General features: G+C 45.8%; 1 protein-coding gene across 2 annotated transcripts in view; it reads left to right on the forward strand.

The window, feature by feature from the left end:
* The first annotated feature begins 3,911 nt into the window (after nucleotides 1-3,911).
* Nucleotides 3,912-24,028, forward strand: part of LOC126175626 (sialin-like) — a 100,428-nt gene continuing 80,311 nt past the window's right edge. For both annotated transcript variants that reach the window (XM_049922510.1, XM_049922511.1), the window contains exons 1-2: nucleotides 3,912-4,141; nucleotides 14,609-14,693. In XM_049922510.1, coding sequence (XP_049778467.1) covers nucleotides 3,920-4,141; nucleotides 14,609-14,693 — 307 coding nt within the window. In that variant the 5' untranslated portion in view covers nucleotides 3,912-3,919. The remainder of the gene's footprint in view (nucleotides 4,142-14,608; nucleotides 14,694-24,028) is intronic.

Here is a 24,028-nt window from a genome sequence, read left to right on the forward strand (position 1 = left end):
TTGTAATGCTATTTTGATGAAGCAGAGCTGTATAATGGAAATGGGTGACGATCTTCTCCTGGTAAATATCGGTAAGTTGGAAAGAGTGTCGCGTAGGAACTTATTTGAATGTGCAGGTATCATGAGCTTCATACCTGCCTTGTGGCAGTGACGTGATGGAAATTGTGGTGTGGTGGTTATACGGAACTTTGTTCTGTGTAGGCCTACCTTTCCAGGTGCATGCAGCACGTTTTCTGTGTGAGACTAATAAATCCTAGATTAACGGAAAGCTTATTCACAGGAAAGGTAAATTTTTGCATGAATTTTTGAAACAGGAAGCGGGAATCGCTGGTATGCCTTTGATCGTGTGGTATTCTGTTGAATTAAATGTTGAAACTTGCAGACGTCTTTTGAGCTCAACTTTTTTTTCTTTCTTTTTAGTAAGTCAGTCCGTGGCAACACCTTCAAATTTAGAAGTATTTATAAACTTACTTTGTCTTTTGTCACAATATCAATTCACTATTCACGAATATTTCTGAATATGTTCGTTCCCTAAACCAAATTGTGAAAGATAAACTAAATTTACTCATACGAATAGGACTTTAACAAGAAATGTCACCTGTATTTAAAGGATCCGTATGACGGTTGTGAATACTGGTTTGAATCAATTAATACGACACGATGTCAACGAAAACATTGTGACAGGATCTGCCTAGACAAAGCTTTTGTGGTACAGATGCAATTGCAAAAAGTCTAATGAGCGATGTGAATGCTTAAGAATAGGCTTCAGTGATGTACGAAGTGTGGTCTGACTGCTTTACTTTTACATTGTATTTACAAGTTTATTGAGCATTTGTAGATGTCTTTATCCAAAAATGTGATACATTAATGGGAAAGAAATCGTAACACTAAGAAGAAGTTGTGGGACGTAAACGAAAGTTGGTAGGCGTGTTTCTAAATCTGAAAGATGATATCTGTTCATATTTCGCCCCAGCTGCCTAACAGGCAAATCAAGTTTGCCTTAAACACACATTGTAAACGGTCTTGGTGGTTAGTTATCTTTGAGACCGGACGTGATGAATTGATTTTAGTCAAGAATACCTTCAAGGCGATAGAGAACCATGGATGAAGGGTATCAGACGGATGCCATATTCCTTGACTTCCGGAAAGCGTTTGACTCGGTGCTCCACTGCGGACTCCTAACTAAGGTACGGGCATATGGGATTGGTTCCCCAGTATGTGAGTGGCTAGAAGACTTCTTAAGTAATAGAACCCAGTACGTTGTCCTCGATGGTGTGTTCATCGGAGGTGAGGGTATCATCTGGAGTGCCCCAGAGAAGTGTGGTAGGTCCTCTGTTGTTTTCTATCTACATAAATGATCTTTTGGATAGAGTGGATAGCAATGTGCGGCTGTTTGCTGATGATGCTGTGGTGTACGGGAAGGTGTCGTCGTTCAGTGACTGTAGGAGGATACAAGACGACTCGGACAGGATTTGTGATTGGTGTAAAGAATGGCAGCTAATTCTAAATATAGATAAATGTAAATTACTGCAGATGAATAGGAAAAAGAATTCTGTAATGTTTGAATACTCCATTAGTAGAGTAGCGCTTGACACAGTCACGTCCATTAAATATTTGGGCGTAACATTGCAGAGCTATATGAAGTGGGACAAGCATGTACTGGCAGTTGTGGGGAAGGCGGATTGTCGTCTTCGGTTCATTGGTAGAATTTTGGGAAGATGCTGTTCATCTGTAAAGGAGACCGCTTATAAAACACTAATACGACCTATTCTTGAGTACTGTTCGAGCGTTTGGGATCGCTATCAGGTCGGATTGAGGGAGTACATAGAAGCAATTCAGAGGCGGGCTGCTAGATTTGTTACTGGTAGGTTTGATCATCACGCGAGTGTTACGGAATGCTTCAGGAACTCGGGTGGGAGTCTCTAGAGGAAAGGAGGTGTTCTTTTCGTGAATCGCTACTGAGGAAATTTAGAGAACCAGCATTTGAGGCTGACTGCAGTACAATTTTACTGCCGCCAACTTACATTTCTTGGAAAGATCACAAAGATAAGATAAGAGAGAATAGGTCTCGTACTGAGGCGTACAGGCAATCATTTTTCCCTCGTTCCACCGTATGGTGGATTGCGGAGTATGTATGTAGATGTAGATGTAGATGTAGATCAACACCTCACTCAGTTTGAGAGAGGTCGTGTAATGGGGCTACGGGGAGTTAAATGTTTATTCTTTGACACCGTAAAAAAACTTGGCATGAATGTGGCAACTGTACACAGTCGCGAAAATGTACAGTCGCAACAGACTGGGATACGGACGGCCGCGTGGCACTACCGAGAGGGAGACCTTCGTGATCAGCGTGTGGCTCTGGCGCATCGTACTGTATCTGCAGCAGCAAGCTGAGCAGCGGGTGGTACCACAGTGACACAACTAACAGTGAACCGAACAAATCGGTTACTTCAAGGACAGCTCCGAGCCAGACATCGAGTAGCGTGTATTCCACTGACCCCGAACCACTGCCATTTGCGATTTCAGTGGTGTCAAGCGAGAGCGCATTGGAGAGCAAGGTGGAAGTCTGTTGTGTTTTCTGATGTAAGCTGGTTCTGCCTCGGTCCCGGATGAAGGACGGGTGTTGGAGGCCAGTTGAGGGTCTGCAACCAGCCTCTTTGCGTGCTAGACGTACTGGACCCACACCTGGAGTTATGATCTGGCGTGCGACTTCGTATGACGGCAACAACGGCTGGAGCACTCTCGTGGTTGTCCCACGCACCCTAACTGCAAATTTCTACGTCAGTCTTGGGATTAGACCTGTTGTACTGCCAATCATGAACAGCATTCCAAGGGGTGTTTTCCAACAGGATAACGCTCACCCACATGCCGCTGTTGTAACCCAACATGTTCTCAGAGTGTCGACATCTTGCCTCGGCCTGCTCGATCACCAGAACAGTTCCCAATCGAGCACATATGGGACATCATCGGATGACAACTCCAACGTCATCTACAACCGGCGTTAACCGTTCCTGTATTGACCGACGAAGTGCAACACGCATGGAACTCCATCCCTCAAACTGACATCCGGCAACCGTACAACACAATGCATGCACGTTTATACGCTTGCTTTCAACATTCTGGTGGCTACACCGGTTATTAACGTACCAGCATATAATATTTGCAATAATGCTCGAACAGTCCACGGGTATACTGCCGGTTCATAGTGTCCAACGGGCACAATATTTCGGCAATCAGACAGCGCACCTGACAATGGCGACATCTCTGATCGCCGAAATTTTGTGCCCGTTGGACACTATGAACCGGCAGTACACCCGTGGACTGTTCGAGCAACAAATACGCCGGGAGAAACTGAAGAATCACATTTGCAATAGTAATTACTTAAATATGTTACCTACACAAACGTATTCCCAAAATTTCGTCAATGTACATTAATTATTATTTAGTGGTGCGATTTTTTTCCGTTAGTGTATTTGAGGCGAGCATATCGTTGTTATCAGTGGGTCTTACAGTTTTGTGGTATTGCACGTCCTCTGAAGGGCCTTCGTACCTCTTCACACGTTTGTTAAATCCATTGTTGATTTGATAAGCTTGTATGTGAAGCATAGCATCGTTTCCCGGATTCCACACTTCCAGATTTCAATTCCACGAGTATTTTCTTTTGGAAAAGTTGATAACCGTTAAACTCCTGGAATCCTTCAGCAACTTCTTTTGTGATGAACTATAAGTTGAGTATGAAATCCCACTGACCATCATTCAGAATCAACCCACATACTTACGATATCCTAAATGACATAACTTCATTCTATGTGTATTACGTGTACGATATACTAGCTGTAATGTTTTAATGTATATTACCAAATAAACTTTTCAGAAAATCAACTTTTATATTGTATCGCTATTGCAGGAAGGGGAGTTCATGTGGGACATGTATATGCAAGGAGAGATCCTCGCAGGCTTCTACTACGGCTATACGGTAGGGCATATCCCAGGCGGCGTGCTTGCTGACCGCTTCGGTGGTAAAGTCGTCCTGTTGTTCGGCATTCTCGTCTCATCTATTCTGACTGTTCTGACACCACTGTCTGCGTGGGCTGGCTACTACGTTCTGTTTACCAACAGAGTCCTCCAGGGACTAGCTCAGGTACCTACACTTTTTTCTTCTTCTTTGTATACATCATCAGTACCTAATGCTTTGAATGTCGATACTGATAAAGTCAAGAGCTTTGAATAGCCTTAACACAGTTATAAATAAGTTGAATAAAACAGTAACAAACGTACGTCGGCAGAAAAAAATTTTCAGCACCGTAAAATATTCCTTAGAAAAGCGTAAAATCTGTGTTAACTATTATTACCAAAGATACAAATAAAGCTTAATATTTGATCCTACATAATGTTACGGCCACACAGCTGATGAGAATTTTTTTCTTACCAGCTAGATTATCCACACCAACAAATACTTTTATGTCAGTTATCAAGAGGTGCTAATCAGTGACAAATTGGAACAAGGGCGGAATACGAAAAACATTGAGGATCTTATTTAACAAAGATGACAATGAAGTCTGTAACAGCAATGTAATAGCTGAACAATAAGATTTCTGCTTCAGTTAGTTCATTGCCTATTGGCCACACCACCCAACACTTTCTGGGTGCAAGTTACTATCGTAGGTGTAATTACGTAGCCATATATAAAGTATGATATTACAGCATAATCCACCATTGAAAAACATTTTGTACTTCTTGTGCATATTCCGTTGAGCATGTGTGGTTACGAAGCATTTTTATAACACCGTTTAATGGACAATGGGAAACGTTAATAAGGCATCCAAACCAGCGATATCTGAATTGTAGTACTCACTGTGAGGACAGGAAAATTAAAATTTTATTACAAAAACGACTGGAGATCGTGAAGAAGGTCGCTAGCTGCTGGATTAAGTGTCAATAGGCGATCGCTTAATAGTTGTATTGTTGTTTGCGAATCAAGAATGCGTGGGTATATTACTTGATACTCCCAAAATTCTAGCAATTTTGCCAGTTGTGGTACATTAAAAATAATTCTTTGGTGGTTCTGAGCATTTGCGATTCCCCCTCCCTTTCAGTACTTATCTGTTTCTGTGAAAACTGTTTTCTCAGTAACACGGATAATTCGATCACTTTGTTTCTAATAATGAAAACAGCCTTAGTCCACTAATAACCACGTCAGACTCCGAAGAGCATACTTATACTGGTGCAGTTGCCTGTGTGGTCTTGTGGTCAGTTCGGCCGATACGAAACGGAGAGGTCCCACAGTCGATTTCCAGTAATTCAAATTGTCTCGGATAGAAGCGCGGAATGTGATTTCTTCAGCCTCATGAGCCCAAATGAGAATGTGCTTGAAGAAAATATCACAAACTGAAACTTTTATAGACTGGTAGGAATCATTTGACCTTTTTTTATTTAACCAAGCTCTAGTTACAGAATTCATATACCCATTTCAACCCGCCTTCCAATAAAAACATCATTCCATGACAAGATTTCATTTTTCTTTTCAGAATCAAGCCACTTCAACAACATTATTTTTATCTTCGTAAAGGTTTCTCCGTTTCTCTTGACACTATAGTTCCTAGCACAACAATGTCCTAAATGAACCGGTTACTATTTCCTTTACTTGAAGTTGATCAGGGCTGCAGCCAATCATGAGAGAGTATACGACTCGCACTCTGAATACTGACCAGGCAGTAAGGGAAACTATGGAGAAATGGTCATCGATGGTCATCAGGGCTCAGTTCGAAGCGAAACTCTTCACTGAAGACAGTTTCCGGCCGCTGTGGCCGAGCGGTTATAGGCGCTTCAGTCCGGAACCGCGCTGCTACTACGGTCGCAGGTTCGAATCCTGCCTCGGTCATGGACCTGGTTCAAATGGGTCAAATGGCTCTAAGCACTACGGGACTTAACATCTGAGGTCATCAGTCCCGTAGACTTAGAACTACTTAAACCTAACTAACTTAAGGACATCACACACACCCATGCCCGAGGCAGGATTCGAACCTGCGACCGTAGCAGTCACGCGGTTCCGGACTGACGTGCCTAGAACCGCACGGCCACCGCGGCCGGCTACGTGTCTGGAGACGCGCTGGACAGCAGTAGGATGCCGACCTGACTGTCGTCCCTCATACGTCCCGACAAGCAGCAGTGATGATCTGGGGTGCCATTTCATTTCATAGCAGGACTCCTTTGGCTGTCAGCTGCAGCGCAGTTATAGCACAGCGGTAAATCGTTGACGTACTGCGCTCTTCATGGCAAGCTGTCCTGGGCTTACATTTCAGCAGGTTAGTGTCAGCCTTTACACGGTGAGAGCTCCTGCTGCTTCTCTTCGTGCTTGCCAAACTCCACCTCGTCCAGCATGGCCGCCGGATCTCTTCCCAGTTTTGAAAGTTTAGAGCATTATGGGCAGCGCCCTCCAACCTTATAGATATTTTAATGATCTAACACGCCAGTTGGACTGAATTTGGTACGATATCCCTCATTTGGTACGATATCCCTCAAGAGGATATCTAACAACCCAGCAATCAATGTCAAGCCGAATAATTGCTTGCATAAGGGACAGAGGTGGTTATTGACTTGCTCAATTTGTGAAACCCTTTCTCTTTTGATAGAATCACCCAGTTTTTTCTGAAACTGTAATCATTTGTTTGTACGTACATGTACATCATTTCTACACATTTCCGGCCTATTCGACCAGTTCCTTCCTGGTGACTCCTTTTTTTTTTTTTGCGTAAGAGTGTGTTCCATATGGGCAAAAACACATCTAAAAGTTCATTTGACGTACCATATTCTCAATTTAATGTGTGTGAAGTTACTGAGTGACCAGTCTACAACACTGAGTGTGTCCTAGATGCACAGTAATTCTTCAGAATGTTACCTCAGGTTTAATGGGATGTTGCCAGCGCCTCCTGTTTCGTCAGTGAGCAATAGCACACTTGAGTAATTGTATTACATCTCCTAGAGCTCGAGTAATTATCTGGGTATTTTCTGTAAACAGTCAGTCCTCTAAATAGTGGTCATTTACAGATGGTCAGCACTCCGCCGCACTTCCGTTCGTATTCGTAGTTAGACACCTCACTGCTGCAGCCTGTCTGTCACGGAACAAACACTTATTTCCAAAATGTTACAATGCCCTATTGACGACTCGCTAAATAAGTGTTGTTTACAAAGATTATTTCATATAAAAGTTTTCATTGCATTACTATATTTTCGCGACAAATGATTCCACACGTATAAACAAAATCTGAATATGATAAGTTACAAAAACTTAAACTTATGTATTTCAAAATGTTACGTAAACGACCAACAGACAGGACTACAGACTTGTCAAATACCGTAATATCCATGGTCAATACCGCAAATACACTCCTGGAAATTGATGGTTCAAATGGCTCTGAGCACTATGGGACTCAACTGCTGAGGTCATTAGTCCCCTAGAACTTAGAACTAGTTAAACCTAACTAACCTAAGGACATCACAAACATCCATGGCCGAGGCAGGATTCGAACCTGCGACCGTAGCGGTCTTGCGGTTCCAGACTACAGCGCCTTTAACCGCACGGCCACTTCGGCCGGCCTGGAAATTGAAATAAGAACACCGTGAATTCATTGTCCCAGGAAGGGGAAACTTTATTGACACATTCCTGGGGTCAGATACATCACATGATCACACTGACAGAACCACAGGCACATAGACACAAGCAACAGAGCATGCACAATGTCGGCACTAGTACAGTGTATATCCACCTTTCGCAGCAATGCAGGCTGCTATTCTCCCATGGAGACGATCGTAGAGATGCTGGATGTAGTCCTGTGGAACGGCTTGCCATGCCATTTCCACCTGGCGCCTCAGTTGGACCAGCGTTCGTGCTGGACGTGCAGACCGCGTGAGACGACGCTTCATCCAGTCCCAAACATGCTCAATGGGGGACAGATCCGGAGATCTTGCTGGCCAGGGTAGTTGACTTACACCTTTTAGAGCACGTTGAGTGGCACGGGATACATGCGGACGTGCGTTGTCCTGTTGGAACAGCAAGTTCCCTTGCCGGTCTAGGAATGGTAGAACGATGGGTTCGATGACGGTTTGGATGTACCGTGCACTATTCAGTGTCCCCTCGACGATCACCAGTGGTGTACGGCCAGTGTAGGAGATCGCTCCCCACACCATGATGCCGGGTGTTGGCCCTGTGTGCCTCGGTCGTATGCAGTCCTGATTGTGGCGCTCACCTGCACGGCGCCAAACACGCATACGACCATCATTGGCACCAAGGCAGAAGCGACTCTCATCGCTGAAGACGACACGTCTCCATTCGTCCCTCCATTCACGCCTGTCGCGACACCACTGGAGGCGGGCTGCACGATGTTGGGGCGTCAGCGGAAGACGGCCTAACGGTGTACGGGACCGTAGCCCAGCTTCATGGAGACGGTTGCGAATGGTCCTCGCCGATACCCCAGGAGCAACAGTGTCTCTAATTTGCTGGGAAGTGGCGGTGCGGTCCCCTACGGCACTGCGTAGGATCCTACGGTCTTGGCGTGCATCCGTGCGTCGCTGCGGTCCGGTCCCAGGTCGACGGGCACGTGCACCTTCCGCCGACCACTGGCGACAACATCGATGTACTGTGGAGACCTCACGCCCCACGTGTTGAGCAATTCGGCGGTACGTCCACCCGGCCTCCCGCATGCCCACTATACGCCCTCGCTCAAAGTCCGTCAACTGCACATACGGTTCACGTCCACGCTGTCGCGGCATGCTACCAGTGTTAAAGACTGCGATGGAGCTCCGTATGCCACGGCAAACTGGCTGACACTGACGGCGGCGGTGCACAAATGCTGCGCAGCTAGCGCCATTCGACGGCCAACACCGCGGTTCCTGGTGTGTCCGCTGTGCCGTGCGTGTGATCATTGCTTGTACAGCCCTCTCGCAGTGTCCGGAGCAAGTATGGTGGGTCTGACACACCGGTGTTAATGTGTTCTTTTTTCCATTTCCAGGAGTGTATATTTCGGGAAAAAGAATATAGGTCTATAGTCTCAATACTATAGTCGCTCGGGATAACTTGAGATAAGATAAAATTGACAATAAATAACGACATGGTGCTGGATAAAACACTCTTTATTTCCGATGCATATAAAACATGTTACACTGCTTGGCAGCCACAGAGCGAATTGAGGATTTCTCGAAAGATCTGCTTAGCGAGGAGGCAGTTGATAGTCAGAGAGGTTCCTCTGTTATGACGTCCCCATAGAGCCCAGTCCAACCCCCCCGCCCCTCCCATCCCTCTCTCCTTCCCACCCCGCAGCACTTGGGAGAGAAGCAGCCGTGGTCCACCGTTGAGATGAAGCCTCCACAGCGCCGTAGTGGAAAGGTGGTAGTCCCAGGGATAAGATGGGGAGTGACGAGGACGGCCGTAACGAGAATGCCAGTAGACGTCACATGTTGGGCCAGACCTTGTATGAGCCCTTTATGAAGTGTGGGGATCTGTCGCAATAGAAGTGATTTGGCATGATGTCCTAGGTCCCATTATAGTGAGGAACCCATTGGACGATAGCCGAGACATCATGGCGGCCACGTCTCTCTCGTTATATAGGTTGTAACAGCGCGAGAATTGAGGAGTCATGAGTCCATTCTCATCGGTTTCTCGTTTGGCAGGGCGCCCCTCGACCGCCAGCAAGTTAACGACTTGTTTGAAGTGTAGATCATCTGGTAGAGAGTGTTGGACTTTCAGACATGAGGGGGTATTGGCAACTGTGACATCCCACTGTGTATCAGTGGCCAAGGCTGCGTGGGTCAAAGCAGATGGTGCATTATCAATCGAAATGTTGTCGCGTAAGTTCCATTTTAGGCTTACCATGAAGCAAAATGTCAAACGTGTGGGCTCCACATTCAAGAACCTTGGAGGACCTGTGTACGATGGCTGGAGCGATAGCTGAATGGTACTCGTATTTATCACGGAGCTTGACAAAATACGGGCAGTCAACGCCTTATGGACGAAGGTTTTAGAGTGTTGTGCGGCTGTGGAAGTGACACCCAGAAGTGTTCTGTGTTCTGTGTTCTGTCTGACACTTCCGACAAGGACAGGCAGGTCCATAGTCGATGTTGACGGGGCCTGGGTCATGAAGTCTGCCAGTAGAGCGAGTGTTTCACTGTATAGGGTCTCTTCCAGTGAGGCACAAAGGTCGTCCTTGTGCATGGAGCGAATGGCCAAGAGTACAGAGGGAAGGGCCTCAATCCACTGATCCCCAAAGCACATGAGGGCCACTTTCGAGATAAAATGGCTGCGTTCAACAAGAGAATTGCTTTATGGGTGTTATGTGGAGCTACGGTACCAACAAATGCTGCAAAGGTTACATATTCCGTTGCACAAAGCCGATTCGAACTGCTGATCTTGATTGCTTCCTACGGAGACCACACAACTGGGACAACATATCTAAATATCAACAGAAGCCGTGTCAGTCGATTCTTCTTTGATGTCTCTAAAGAGTAGGCCTCCACTCACTGCTCCGTGCAGGTATCTAACAACGGTTGGAAACTACACTTTATAATCCAGATAGTGGAATCAGCGAGGGCCTGTATCCTATAAAGCATTATGGATCAAATCCACTAAAGGTCTATAATCGGTGTAGAAGACGAGAGGTCTGCCTTCCATATCATCTTTGAAGTGATGATCCACTTCGTACATGCCAGTAGTTAATGGCCACAGGCACTGTCGATTTACCCAGTTTACACGAAAAGAAACGGAGTGACGGCTGAATGCCAGCCACTTTTTGTTGCAGACCTGCTTAGTGATCTCATGTCAGTAATAGTCAGGAGTTGATCATGCGGAAGTGAGTGCCCCAATGTTGTGGCTTGCACGAGACAGTCTTTTATTTCCTCTAAAACATGCTGAAAGTGGAGGGGGGGTTCAATCTAATCAATGTGTACTGGTAGTTTTCTTTTCTTTCCTATGAGAAATTCCGTAAGTGGTGTCTGCGTAGTGGTTGCCTGAGGAAGGTGGCGACAATAGAAATTAATCATCCTGAGAACATGACATAACTCATGAAGGTGGTGGGTGAAATCTTGGAAATTTTAAATTTGTGGTAAGTTCCTATGGGACCAAACTTCTGAGGTCCTCGGTCCCTAGGCTTCCACACTACTTAATCTAACTTAAACTGTCTTCCGCTAAGGACAACACACACAGCCATGCCCGAGGGAGGACTCGAACCTCCGACGGAGGCAGCCGCGCGAACCGGTGAAATCTTGTACGTTCGGTATTGTATATCAGTGTTTGTGTGGGCGTTAAGTCCTATAGCCTCTGCACAGTCTCACTGGCCCATCTTTCTTCAGCACCAACATAATGGGTCTCATGACCCCAATCTATAAAAGTTTATCGACTGCCATTTTGGCAGCATAAAGCTTGTCTGATGGTAATCTGTGTGGCCTGTGACGGAGAAGACGACCTTATGGAACATGCTGTTGTCAATAGCACACTGCGTAAATAACATCGTAAATAACGCTTACAGCTGTGCAGAGGTCGTAGGAACAATTGAAGTTTCAGTGGGGGACACAAAAGCGAAGAGTGCGTTACTGACCATGGTTGTGCATGGAGACCGTGTGGATTCGGATGCTGCTGGGCAGGAAGCCATTGTCGTGCTGAGATCGAGCACAGATAATGTGGGTGAGTCGTCTGGAAATGGGGTGAGTGACGGCTACATCTGAGAATGATCTATGTGATGTTATGTGGCATTGAGTTCCTCTGAGAACTTGTGGACTGTTTGATGTATAGCGTCATTTTGTCTTGTGGGCGTAATGACTCCAGTCTTGTGTCAAGACAGTGCAGCAGCTGAAGTTGTTGCAGTTCAACGAGGAATGTAATGCATTCTTTCAGGTATTGTTGACGTTCATAAATTGGGTTGCGACACTGAGATCCATTGGGCGGAGTGGGCCACTGTTTTGATCCATCAGAGTACCATGGGTCAGATCTGGTAAATGTCGAAAATGATGAATGAAGTCAGTGCCGCCGGCCGTGGTAGCCGTGCGTTTCTAGGCGCTGCAGTCCGGAACCGCGGGACTGTTACGGTCGCAGGTTCGAATCCTGCCTCGGGCATGGATGTGTGTGATGTTCTTAGGTTAGTTAGGTTTAAGTAGTTCTAAGTTCTAGGGGACTGATGACCTAAGATGTTAAGTCCCATAGTGCTCAGAGCAATTTGAACCATTTTTGAAGTCAGTGCCAAGCACTAAATCACTAATATCTGCATTAAGGAAGTTTTACGTGAACAGTTCTCCAAGACTGAGATACAACAAGTGAGACTCTGCCCCACAGACAATGGTGGAAGAGTCAGTCGTCAGATGGAGCCATATAGCATAAAAGAGATTCGATTCTTGAAGTAGACTGTGAGGTGAGGTACTCACGTTAGAAATCATGTTGATGAGAGAATAACGTTGACTGATGTTGCTGAAGATGCCAAGCTGCTCCGTGTGATGACGGTGGAGTCAGAGGCACTTCGTTGATGCAATGTGAAGTAAAGGCAACTTTTTCACGCCTATTGCGGACTGTGCCTCACTTATATGTACAGGCAGGGCTGTCAATAGTTCCATGAAGTGTCGCTGTATTGAGTGTGGAACTAGAAAAACAGTTCCTGTAGCGACGTCTCAGCTTTCAGGATGTGGCTGTCAGTTGAGAAGATGTTTGGAGGAGTGTGGTGATGTGGAAGTCACCGTCCCCTGTGGCAGAGTTGACGTCACGTTCAGCGACAATTGGGAGAGCTTGATCTATCTCAGCTGTAGGAGGAGGCGGGTGTGTCAAGGCTGCTGTGATCTACCTTTGGATGCATTGTTTACTACAGTATTTACACGTTTCGAGCCTATAAAATCGTAACGATTCTGTCTACTAACTTTAATTTGCATGACACTGATTCATGTTCATGCGAAATCATCGCAAGTTGGACTTAAGGTGCCGGCCTGAGTGGCCTAGCGGTTCTAGGCGCTTCAGTCTGGAAACGCGCGACCGCTACAGTCGCAGGTTCGAATCCTGCCTCGGGCATGGATGTGTGTGATGTCCTTAGGTTAGTTAGGTTTAAGTATTTCTAAGGTCTAGGGGACTGATGATCTCAGATGTTACGTCCCATAGAGCTCAGAGCCATTTTTTGGACTTGAGGTGGGAGTTTTACAATCCAGAATTGCAAGAGCGTGTGGTCTGGCATCGGACAGCCATCCATTAATGTGCGTAACCAGCACCAAAGCAATGAAGGCATTCTGTCCCCCAGTGTTCGTCGTAAATAACTCTTGTAATTGCTGCACCGGAATCAGGGAGAGGCGTTTGGGAAGAGCAGATATTAATTGTGAACAGGGAACAAAACAATTACGTTACTGATCACATGTGCGTGGTCACCAAGCTGCCTAAGTAGCGTGAAGAATTTAGTACCGTCACTTAATGTTCGTATGTAGCGAAGATGATCTCTACAACTGCGAACAAGATAGTGAGTTGATCGTGGGTTGATCTGGACTGAACAGCGGCAATTTAGGTTGAGCACTATACGGTTGCTGTTGTAGTTGGTTGATGGTCATGCCAATGACCAAGGTCAAATCCTGAACGGTACCACAGACCGTTGTTCGGGATCTGTATGCGGCGCGGTTGTAGGTGCGATAGGAATATCTGAAAATTGTCCGGCAAGCTGGCCACATGGTGCAGCGCAAACGGCTTGAAACAAGCCATATGCGGTGTGTCGTCATCAACGGCTGCGAAACTCGCGAATATGCCCATTCGAGTAGCTGATGCACATTATTTGTCTGGCCTGCGTGTGCACTAGCCTCGAATTAATCGCCTAATAGACTGTATGTAGGATTTCGTTGTTCGTTTTCATAGTCCACCACTGTCGTAGTGCGGTGATGACAGTCATGTTCGTTTTTGAGGAATGTGGTTTGCTATGAAGTCGGCTGTAAAACAATGCTCACTTCCGTACGGAAATCATTGTCCTGCCTTGAGAATTGCGACGTAAGGCAGCTGCACAAGGGCTTCAACGTTGACGCGTAGAATCTGAATCCTGAGTCTAAGGAAAGCGAAAACGATCCTTACATGGTAGACACGGGTCACAAATGTAGTATCTCACCCTGATATAAGGCGACAATTAATAACGACATGGTGCTGGCTACAACACACTTAATTGCTGGTACGGCACTCATGCAAGACGCTTCACACCTCTTGGCAGCCATATAGTGAACTGAGTCATTTATCCAAAGATATGCTTAGCGAGGACGCAATCGATGGTCAGTGAGGTTCCTCTCTTGCGTTGTCCCCACAAACTCATATCCCAACATGTATACTGTGTGAAACTGATTGCTTACCATCTGCTATGCAACTGCTTTTCATCTTCCTCTCTCTCTCTCTCTCCCAGTCTTAATCTCTTTTCGCGACTGCCAGTCGTGTTTCTTTTAAACTTGAGTGAAAACTGTGCATTTTTAACAGCAAATATTGTTGTACGTTCACAATAATAATTTTAGTGGATAGTATTACATAATAAAGCAATCCAACATCTTGCTTTTCTCATTAATTTATTTTTCAGCTTTTTTCCTGATTGGTCAGATCGGACTTGAAGAATGTCTTTTTGGTTCATAGGGTGGCATAATACCAGCTATACAGACGACTGTTTGCACTTGGGCACCAGACCACGAAAGGAGCTTATTTTCCATTATTTTTCTGGGTAAGTGTCAACAAATTGTGCTGCACCTATCCTTCAGTAAACATTATATTTCATAAACATGTGGTTTTAAATCGTAGCTGGTGGTATTCGTCGTCGATAGGACAACATCACTAAGTACATTAGGCTATTCTGCTGAACGTCTTTCAGAGTCACTAAAAGATTATAAAGTTGTGACCAGTTTGTTCGCCGACCACTGATGTGTAACGAAGTTGATGACAGAGCGCTGCTCAGACAATGTATATGTAATTCCAAACAGACAATCTGCAACCATTCCAAAAATGGCTCTGAGCACTATGGGACTCAACATCTTAGGTCATAAGTCCCCTAGAACTTAGAACTACTTAAACCTAACTAACCTAAGGACATCACACACACACCCATGCCCGAGGCAGGATTCGAACCTGCGACCGTAGCAGTCCCACGGTCCCGGACTGCAGCGCCAGAACCGCTAGACCACCGCGGCCGGCTTGCAACCATTCCCATCGCCCTCACCGCCTGCACACTGATCATGGTCCAGTGCGTAGTAGATATCTTCCATCTACGTAGTTCATTTACTTCCACACAAAGACTGCCCATTGTAAGTCAAACCACTTCTGTATTCACAATACTCTTTAAGGTTTATGTGATGTATTTGTGTATACTTTTAAAGCAGCTGCTATGATTTCGGACACGAATCTGGAAATGGAAAAGAAATAAGGTATCTACGGTACCAAATTTTGAAACAGATGTAAGTTGTTTGCATGCGCACGAAGAACTTTATTTCTCATTGTCAACTATAAAGCATTAGCTGAATTGATACCTGTTATACACTAATGGCCATTAAAAATGCTGCACCACGAAGATGACGTGCTACAGACGCGAAATTTAACCGACAGGATGACGATGCTGTGATACGCATATGATTAACTTTTCAGAGCATTCACACAATGTTGGTGCCGGTGGCGACACCTACAACGTGCCGACATGAGGAAAGTTTCCAACCGATTTCTCATACACAAACTGCAGTTGCCGGCGTTGCCTGGTGAAACGTTGTTGTGATGCCTCGTGTAAGGAGGAGAAATACGTACCATCACGTTTCCGACTTTGATAAAGGTCGGATTCTAGCCTATGGCGATTGCGGTTTATCGTATCGCGACATTGCTGCTCGCGTTGGTCGAGATCCAATGACTGTTAGCACAATATGGAATCGGTGGGTTCAGGAGGGTAATACGGAACGCCGTGCTGGGTCCCAACGGCCTCGTATCACTAGCAGTCGAGATTACAGGCATCTTATCCGCATCGCTGTAACGGATCGTGCAGCCACATCTCGATCCCTGAGTCAACAGATGGGGACGTTTGCAAGACAACAACCATCTGCACGAACAGTTCGACGACGTTTGCAGCAGCATGGGCTATCAGCTCGGAGACCATGGCTGCGGTTACCCTTGACGCTGCATCACAGAGCGCCTGCGATGGTGTACTCAACGACGAACCTGGGTGCACGAATGGCAAAACGTCATTTTTTCGGATGAATCCAGGTTCTGTTTACAGCATTATGATGGTCGCATCCGCGTTTGGGGACATCGCAGTGAACGCACATTGGAAGTGTGTATTCGTCATCGCTATACTGGCGTGTCATCCGGCGTGATGGTATGGGGTGCCATTGATTACACGTCTCAGTCACCTCTTATTCGCATTGACGGCACTTTGAACAGTGGACGTTACACTTCAGATGTGTTACGACCCGTGGCTCTACCCTTCATTCGATCCCTGCGAAACACTACATTTCATCAGGATAATGCACGACCGCATGTTGCAGATCCTGTACGGGCCTTTCTGGATACAGAAAATGTTCAACTGCTGCCCTGGCCAGCACGTTCTCCAAATATCTCACCAATTGAAAACGTCTGGTCAATGGTGGCCGAGCAACTGGCTCATCACAATACGCCAGTCACTACTCTTGATGAACTGTGCTGTCGTATTGAAGTTGCATGGGCAGATGTACCTGTACACGCCATCCAAGCTCTGTTTGACTCAATGCTCAGGCGTATCAAGGCCGTTATTACGGCCATAGGTGGTTGTTCTGGGTACTCATTTCTCAGGATCTATGCACCCAAATTGCGGAAAATGTCATCATATGTCAGTTCTAGTATAATATATTTGTTCAATGAATACCTGTTTATCATCTGTATTTCTTCATGGTGTAGCAATTTCAATGGCCAGTAGTGTATATAGTCCTCTGCTACTGTCGTGTTCGGGCTAGCGGCCTAAATGTTGTAGGTACGTTAACCAAAATAAATAACACGCTCTCGGAATTTCAGAAAAAGAACAGTATTTATTTTACTGCTTGCAACATTTGCACAACTTTAAATCGCGCATAGATCATGCAGTGAATGCAAAGGTACCAGAGATTGGCTGAATCTCCCGTGGATTGCCAACAGGCATCCACTGCATCAAGCAGAGTACGCACTACACTGGAAGCTCTTGTCGAACTTCTACTCCCACACAGCCCCTTTGCTGCAGACTGGAGTTCCGCCGGGAACGTATGGCAACAGGTGTCGTACTCGACGTCTGGCCCTCGTATAAACTGGTGGCCATCGTTGTCATCCTCAAAGGGTGTCTTTAGTTGACAGCGAGAGCTCATGGTGCGGTGGTGATGTAGGCCTCGCTGAAAAGCTTACATGCATGTCTGAAAGAGCAGACATTTGACGATCCCACTCCGTACGAAATACTTCGGAATTCCTGGACATCAGTTGTATTAGGATATTTTTTGTGATGGTAAGTTCCTATGGGACCAAACTGCTGAGGTAATCGGTCCATAGGCTTATACACTACTTAATGTAACTTAAACTAACTTACGCTAAGGACAACACACACTACACCCATACCAGAGGGAGGACTCGAACCTTGGGCGGGGGGAGCCACGGGAACCGTGGCAAGCCGCGCGGCGGTTGTATTAGGTACGGATTTGCTACCCAGTAGTAACATATGAAAATCCAGGTTCGAGTCCAAAACGGGCACATATTTTCATATGTCGCTACTGCGTAATAGAGCATTAAATAATGTAGCTGGTGCCAAGCCATTAGCAGTCGGCGAATTAATTTTGGTCGCTGAAATGGGTGGCTCGTCGACCTCGCTCGTCGCACTTGATGGAGCACAGAGGTGCTGAGCTGGTAGGTCGTTGCCGCGTAACGTGTAATCTCGTTTAACGCTGTCCAATGACAGTGTCGTATGTTTACCTTTGTACAATATATGCATAGCATAGGGGCTGCTCATTATACTTTAAACCTTGGTGACGGCGAGTGTAAGGAGGCAGTAGGAGTGGACGGGCAGCGTTTACCCTTAACATAACACGTGAGCACTTCTTCGGAACCTTGCAAATGAAAATTCTGGATTGAGAAAAAGGCCTCCACGCCGGCACTGTCGTATGAAACATTCTCGGACTTCTCTCCGCGTCAATTCAGAGTAAAATCTCGAGATTTCAACGATTACCTCCATCGTCTTCGTCAGGAGCAACTGACTATCAAAACTGCACCGGTTGTGGCCTTATATAATCTAAAGACAGCTTCTGATTGGCTAGTAATTACGTCGTGCAGTCGCAGCTGGTGTCAACTTCTGTGCTCGTGGTGCCACCGCTTCCGAAGTAGGGTAAACATTGCGACGAATATCTCTCGCTCTTCTCTGCATCGAGAGCTCGAGCCCATGCACCGCTAAGATTACATCCGTCGACACGGTTTAGATTTTCTCACACATTCTTATTTCTACAGGCTCTTTAATCACAGTATGTGGGAACCTGGGACAAAATTTTCTTTCGTCAAACATTATTTTATGTCTGTTTGTGAGGCTGAGCTCAGAAGGTGCAGATTTCTCGCCGGCCGTGGTGGCCGAGCGGTTCTAGGCGCTACAGTCTGCCGCGCGACCGCTACGATCGCAGGTTCGATTCCTACCTCGGGCATGGATGTATGTGATGTCCTTAGGTTAGTTAGTTTTAAGTAGTTCTAAGTTCTAGGGGACTGATGACCTCAGAAGTTAAGTCCCATAGTGCTTAGAGCCATTTGAACCATTTTTTTTATTTCTCCAGTCCTCGATTTTTAATATGCCGTTGATGTTCTGCACAGTGGTCGCAATTGGCGCGGATGGACTGATCAATGTAATTGCTTCTCCACTCACACCGGATGTAGAAGTTTTTGTGACGGCTCGATAACCCAAGGTCCTCGGCGGTACTTTTGGGGCAGCCACCACAAATTGTATATAGCGTGGGTAGTGACCAGGATGTAGCTATGTCTGTTGGCCGAAAAATAATTACAAGAATTACAAGAATTGCGCCCGCTAGAATGAAGAGATAATTTATCTTTGTTTCTGACGAAACGTGCACCAGCAATAGAAGTCCAAGTAATACCTAAGAGTAATCAGTGTACTGAGCCTAGTCGAATACAATAGCAAATATCACACTGCAATGGCTCCGCTATAAACTCCACGAAAGGCTAGCAATAGACAATCGACAACAGACTGTCCGTCTCGGGACCAGCGCTCCTCCTTATATGCAAAAGGCAGAGGGCGCTGCGGACCCCAACTCCGCCATGGCGCGACCTCTTCCGTCGGCGGTAACGCCCTGAGGCGCCGACGGCCGCGACAGGAACTGTGGCAAGCGATGTCACGGCCAGGGCGCGCGTGCGCGAGTTGGTTGGTCGGTTGGGTCCGTGGATACAACAGAAGTCGTCTTCGGGTTATACGTATAAGGGCATCACAGCAGCAGTCAGTTCTTCTTGACGAAGACGATGGATGTAATTGTCGAAATCTCGAAATTTTGCCCTGACCTGACGTGGCAAGAAGTCCGAGAATGTTTTACACAAAATGGATTCTCTGTAACGAGATGCCTACGTACGTCAAAGCTTGGAAATTTCTTACCTTGTTGCAGCAGGAATGGCGGTTCGGATTTGGACAGGTACTGATGTGCTACAAAAAACTCTGATGAAGCTGTAGTGTCTCATCACAGCCCATTTGAGCCGTTGATGTTCCGATTTCTTGCTTCGGGCGATGAAGAGGCCAAGGTGCGCTAGCGGTAGTGCCGCAAAGGTCCCGAGTTCGAGTCTCGGTCGGGCACACAGTTTTAATCTGCCAGGAAGTTTCATATCAGCGCACACTCCGCTGCAGAGTGAAAATCTCATTCTGGAAACATCCCCCAGGCTGTGGCTAAGCCATGTCTCCGCAATATCCTTTCTTTCAGGAGTGCTAGTTCTGCAAGGAGAGCTTCTGTAAAGTTTGGAAGGTAGGAGACGAGGTACTGGCAGAAGTAAAGCTGTGAGTACCGGACGTGAGTCGTGCTTCGGTAGCTCAGTTGGTAGAGCACTTGCCCGCGAAAGGCAAAGGTCCCGAGTTCGAGTCTCGGTCGGGCACACAGTTTTAATCTGCCAGGAAGTTTCATATCAGCGCACACTCCGCTGCAGAGTGAAAATCTCATTCTGGAAACATCCCCCAGGCTGTGGCTAAGCCATGTCTCCGCAATATCCTTTCTTTCAGGAGTGCTAGTTCTGCAAGGTTCGCAGGAGAGCTTCTGTAAAGTTTGGAAGGTAGGAGACGAGGTACTGGCAGAAGTAAAGCTGTGAGTACCGGACGTGAGTCGTGCTTCGGTAGCTCAGTTGGTAGAGCACTTGCCCGCGAAAGGCAAAGGTCCCGAGTTCGAGTCTCGGTCGGGCACACAGTTTTAATCTGCCAGGAAGTTTCGGTAGTGCCGCTGTTTAAGTCGTGTGACGATACATAATCGCAGCTTTCAGCGTCCTGTTGCATCACTTAACCATCAACTTGCTGGCTGGGATGATAAAAAGTGGCGTGATGGTTTTAGAATCAATGGTGTTAGAATCCAGCGAGTTCGAGCAACAGGACTGACTCGAAATGCCGTCCTTGGTCTCTCGTGACAAGTGCCGGGCAGCCGAACCTGGCGATCCGTGTAGCGGCGAATGTCCTGACTGTAGTTTCTCCTGAAACGTCTGTCACTGGAGCAGCTTCGGCCTAACGGGTGAACCAGTAGATTGGCATGAAGATATATCTCAATCCTTCAGACGGCGACAGCAGATCAATATATACATACATGTGAGAAGCCTATTTGTTTACGAATGTGACGACCGACTTAGTCGCACATGGACTAAACCGTGTTTGGCATACAAGAGAGCCAATCTGTTTTCGTACCCGGCCAGACGTACCTGTTCCTGATAAGTTTAAGTGTGCTGTTAGCTCCGGGTTGTGCGAGGTCGTGCACTGACTGAAACCTTGCTTTCGCAAAGGAGCAGGTACGAATGGCCTAGCAGGATGCCCTGAAGCAACATACCAGAGTGATTTGTCTGACCCTGACAGAGGCACTATTTAAACTGCATCACTGTATCTCCATTCCCCACGAGTTCTTGCAGCTGCACATTGGCTGCTTTTGCTGCAGTGAATTAATCATAGTCAGTTTGTAGGATACAGTAGCCTTGTAGACTCAAAACGTAGTCGGCAATTGTGTATTCTGCCCGTTTAACGAGTCTGAAATCTGTGGTAAACTGACTAATTCTAATTGCCTTTTGAAGGCAAAAGTTATGGGTTCGTGGCCAGTGGATACTGCAAACGCCCGTGCTTCCACGTACAGACGTAAGTGCCAGATAGAGTTGTAAATCACGAACAACTCATAATCGTAAGCACTCTACCTGGTCCGAGCGTCAGTCATTTTCGAGGGAACGGGAGTTGCCACGCGCCATTAACTTTTTGCTGGAGCGCAACACCGATTTTTTGCTGGAGCGCAACGCCGATTCCCAGCTGAGTGACGTCCGCAACCACGGCAAGGGTAAACGCGTGTGCAACACGTGCTGAAAGGAAGGCTTCGCGTATTCTCGCCAATACTTGTTCGAAGGCGTGCTTCATTTCCGTGGTCCACGTCAATGGGCGACAACCAGTTGTGTTTTGGCCCTCCAGAGCTGTTGTCAAGGGCGCCTTCGTTGCAGCTGTTCACTGCAAGAGTCGTCGATAAAAACTTGCTTTCCCTAAAAGTCTTCTTAGCTGCTGAAAGTCGAAGAGGCGGGGCATGTTTTGTATGGCATCGACTTTCTCTTTAAGGTGACAGTTGCATACTGCAGAAAATGTGTGACCTAAAAATTGTACTTGTTGTTTCCAGAGCACAAATTTGGCGTTATTCACTTTCAAATCGTTGAAAGGGAAAGGAAAGGAGAAAAGTTGTTATTTTTCTAGTATTATTTCCCATCATTAAAAATTAGAACTATTTAACACAACAAATAATTATGATGTAGGTAAGCATGCAACTGAGATGGACGTTTCGGGGATGCCCTAAAGGTAATTTATTTAATTATTTTTCAATTTGAAACCTGTCTCTTTTCAGTGCACGCATATCTCTTAATCTCGCGTGGGCATTCTGATCTAGACACGTTAGATTGTAAGGGGGATCGGGGTTATGTGACACAAAGGGAATATCTGATGAAAGAGACTGGTTTTCGGATCTTAAATGGAGGGAATTTATTTCATAAACGCATTGTAGAAAATAGGACAAAAATACATGGAATTTATGTCATTAAAATGCATCTTGTGACTTGAATTAAATATAGGTCTTTTAACGTGTATCAGGTTAGGATATAGGGAAGGCGTTATATTAGTGGGAATGAAGCCAGTCTCGAGCTCAGCACGGTACAATAACGTAATGCATAAGATAAAATTCGTTGACATAAAAGTTTTCTGAGCGTGGTACCGCATCGTAACGTAAAAACCGTGCTAGAGAAACCATTAGCTCGGTTACGCTTATTGTTGGCTTCTTCTGGATTTACTGGTGTGTGTTAACTCTGCAGGGTCACGTAAGACACCAATCATAACAACGAGCTTTTAAAATTGTGACGTAATATCATGCTCAGTAAGCATTAACGACACAATGTAGGCGGCTTTGTACAGTTAAAACACACAAGTAGACCCAGAAGAAGGCCACTGTAACCATGACCGAAACGTTGGGTTCAGGAAACTCTTAGGTCAACTGAATCTGGACGCAGAAGCCTGCACAGTTATATAGGATAAAAATCATTGAATCCACAGGCATGCGTGCACAGGGGGCGGGTAATATCTACTTTGACCACGAAATATCATGGGAACGTTCAAATAGCAGACAGAGAGTGCAGGCAGCGAGCATCAGTACTAAGATTTAAGACTGCAAGAATTCCCTTATAATAGAGAAATTCGAGATCGAAAGAAAAGTGTCAGTATTCGTTAAGCACTAAATATTGCGACCTACAATCTGCACACCACTATTAAATGGTAACTACTATCACAAGAACACATGGATTAATCACGCTTCAAGAGTTTGCCTAATCCCGATTAACCAACTGCCAACTGTTCTTTAGCTAAATATTCATGTGCAATTTGTAAAAAAAAAAAAAAAAAAAAAAAATTATACACCAAAAATAATCATTCTGTCGCGTGTAGTACCCCTGAAATACGAGATGATATGTTGAACAAATAGTGAGATATCTTACACAAAGACCGCACGGTCAAAGGAATGAGACTTCAATACACGATTCAGTAGACTATACGTACCGTGAAATTAAATTTAGTGAATAAGCGGTTCCTGGGAACCTCGCACCGCTAGAAAAATTCGGTCATGGCGCTCGTCCAGAAGGAACAAAACGAATCCAGTCAGACCACATTCAGAACGCTAAATTCAGAAAAATGTACTACACCTAGATATTGCAGATAACTTCCTAAAAAAATGTAACTGAAAAGGATTGAATACTCTTAAAGACTACGTTATTTTAATTTGATACCTTCATGTCCTGACCAGACTGCCCAGTAGATCATGTCTACATACTAACAACTTCGCTGCCTGAAAAACAGTGAACTCAAACGCGCATTTTACGCATTTCTAGAGATAATAACTGCTGTTTTACTAAACTGCAGATTTAGCATTGCCAAGCGATGCGGGAAATACTGTCAACACTACTTAGGACTGCCTAACTACCAAGCTTTTCACGAGAATTTGCATCATTTCTTCGGTACAATATCACTTCCGACACAATGTTGCAATAAAGACTATAGCGAACCTTCACAGAACACAGAATTTGATACCTTCATGTCCTGACCAGACTGCCCAGTAGATCATGTCTACATACTAACAACTTCGCTGCCGGAAAAACAGTGAACTCAAACGCGCATGCTCGAAAAGTCTCCCGCTCGGACAGGTGGTGGGGAGCTTCTCATTAAGCAGCCAACAGCCAACAACCCCCTGTACCAAAGGGGCCCACAAGGGGAGGCAAGAGGTGGCGCTTGCCCCCTTCTGGAATTCGAGTTATAGTCCTAAATTATTACAGAATTTTACGCATTTCTAGAGATAA

The sequence above is a fragment of the Schistocerca cancellata genome, chromosome 3, assembly GCF_023864275.1.
Source record: "Schistocerca cancellata isolate TAMUIC-IGC-003103 chromosome 3, iqSchCanc2.1, whole genome shotgun sequence".
Classification (NCBI taxonomy): domain Eukaryota; kingdom Metazoa; phylum Arthropoda; class Insecta; order Orthoptera; family Acrididae; genus Schistocerca; species Schistocerca cancellata.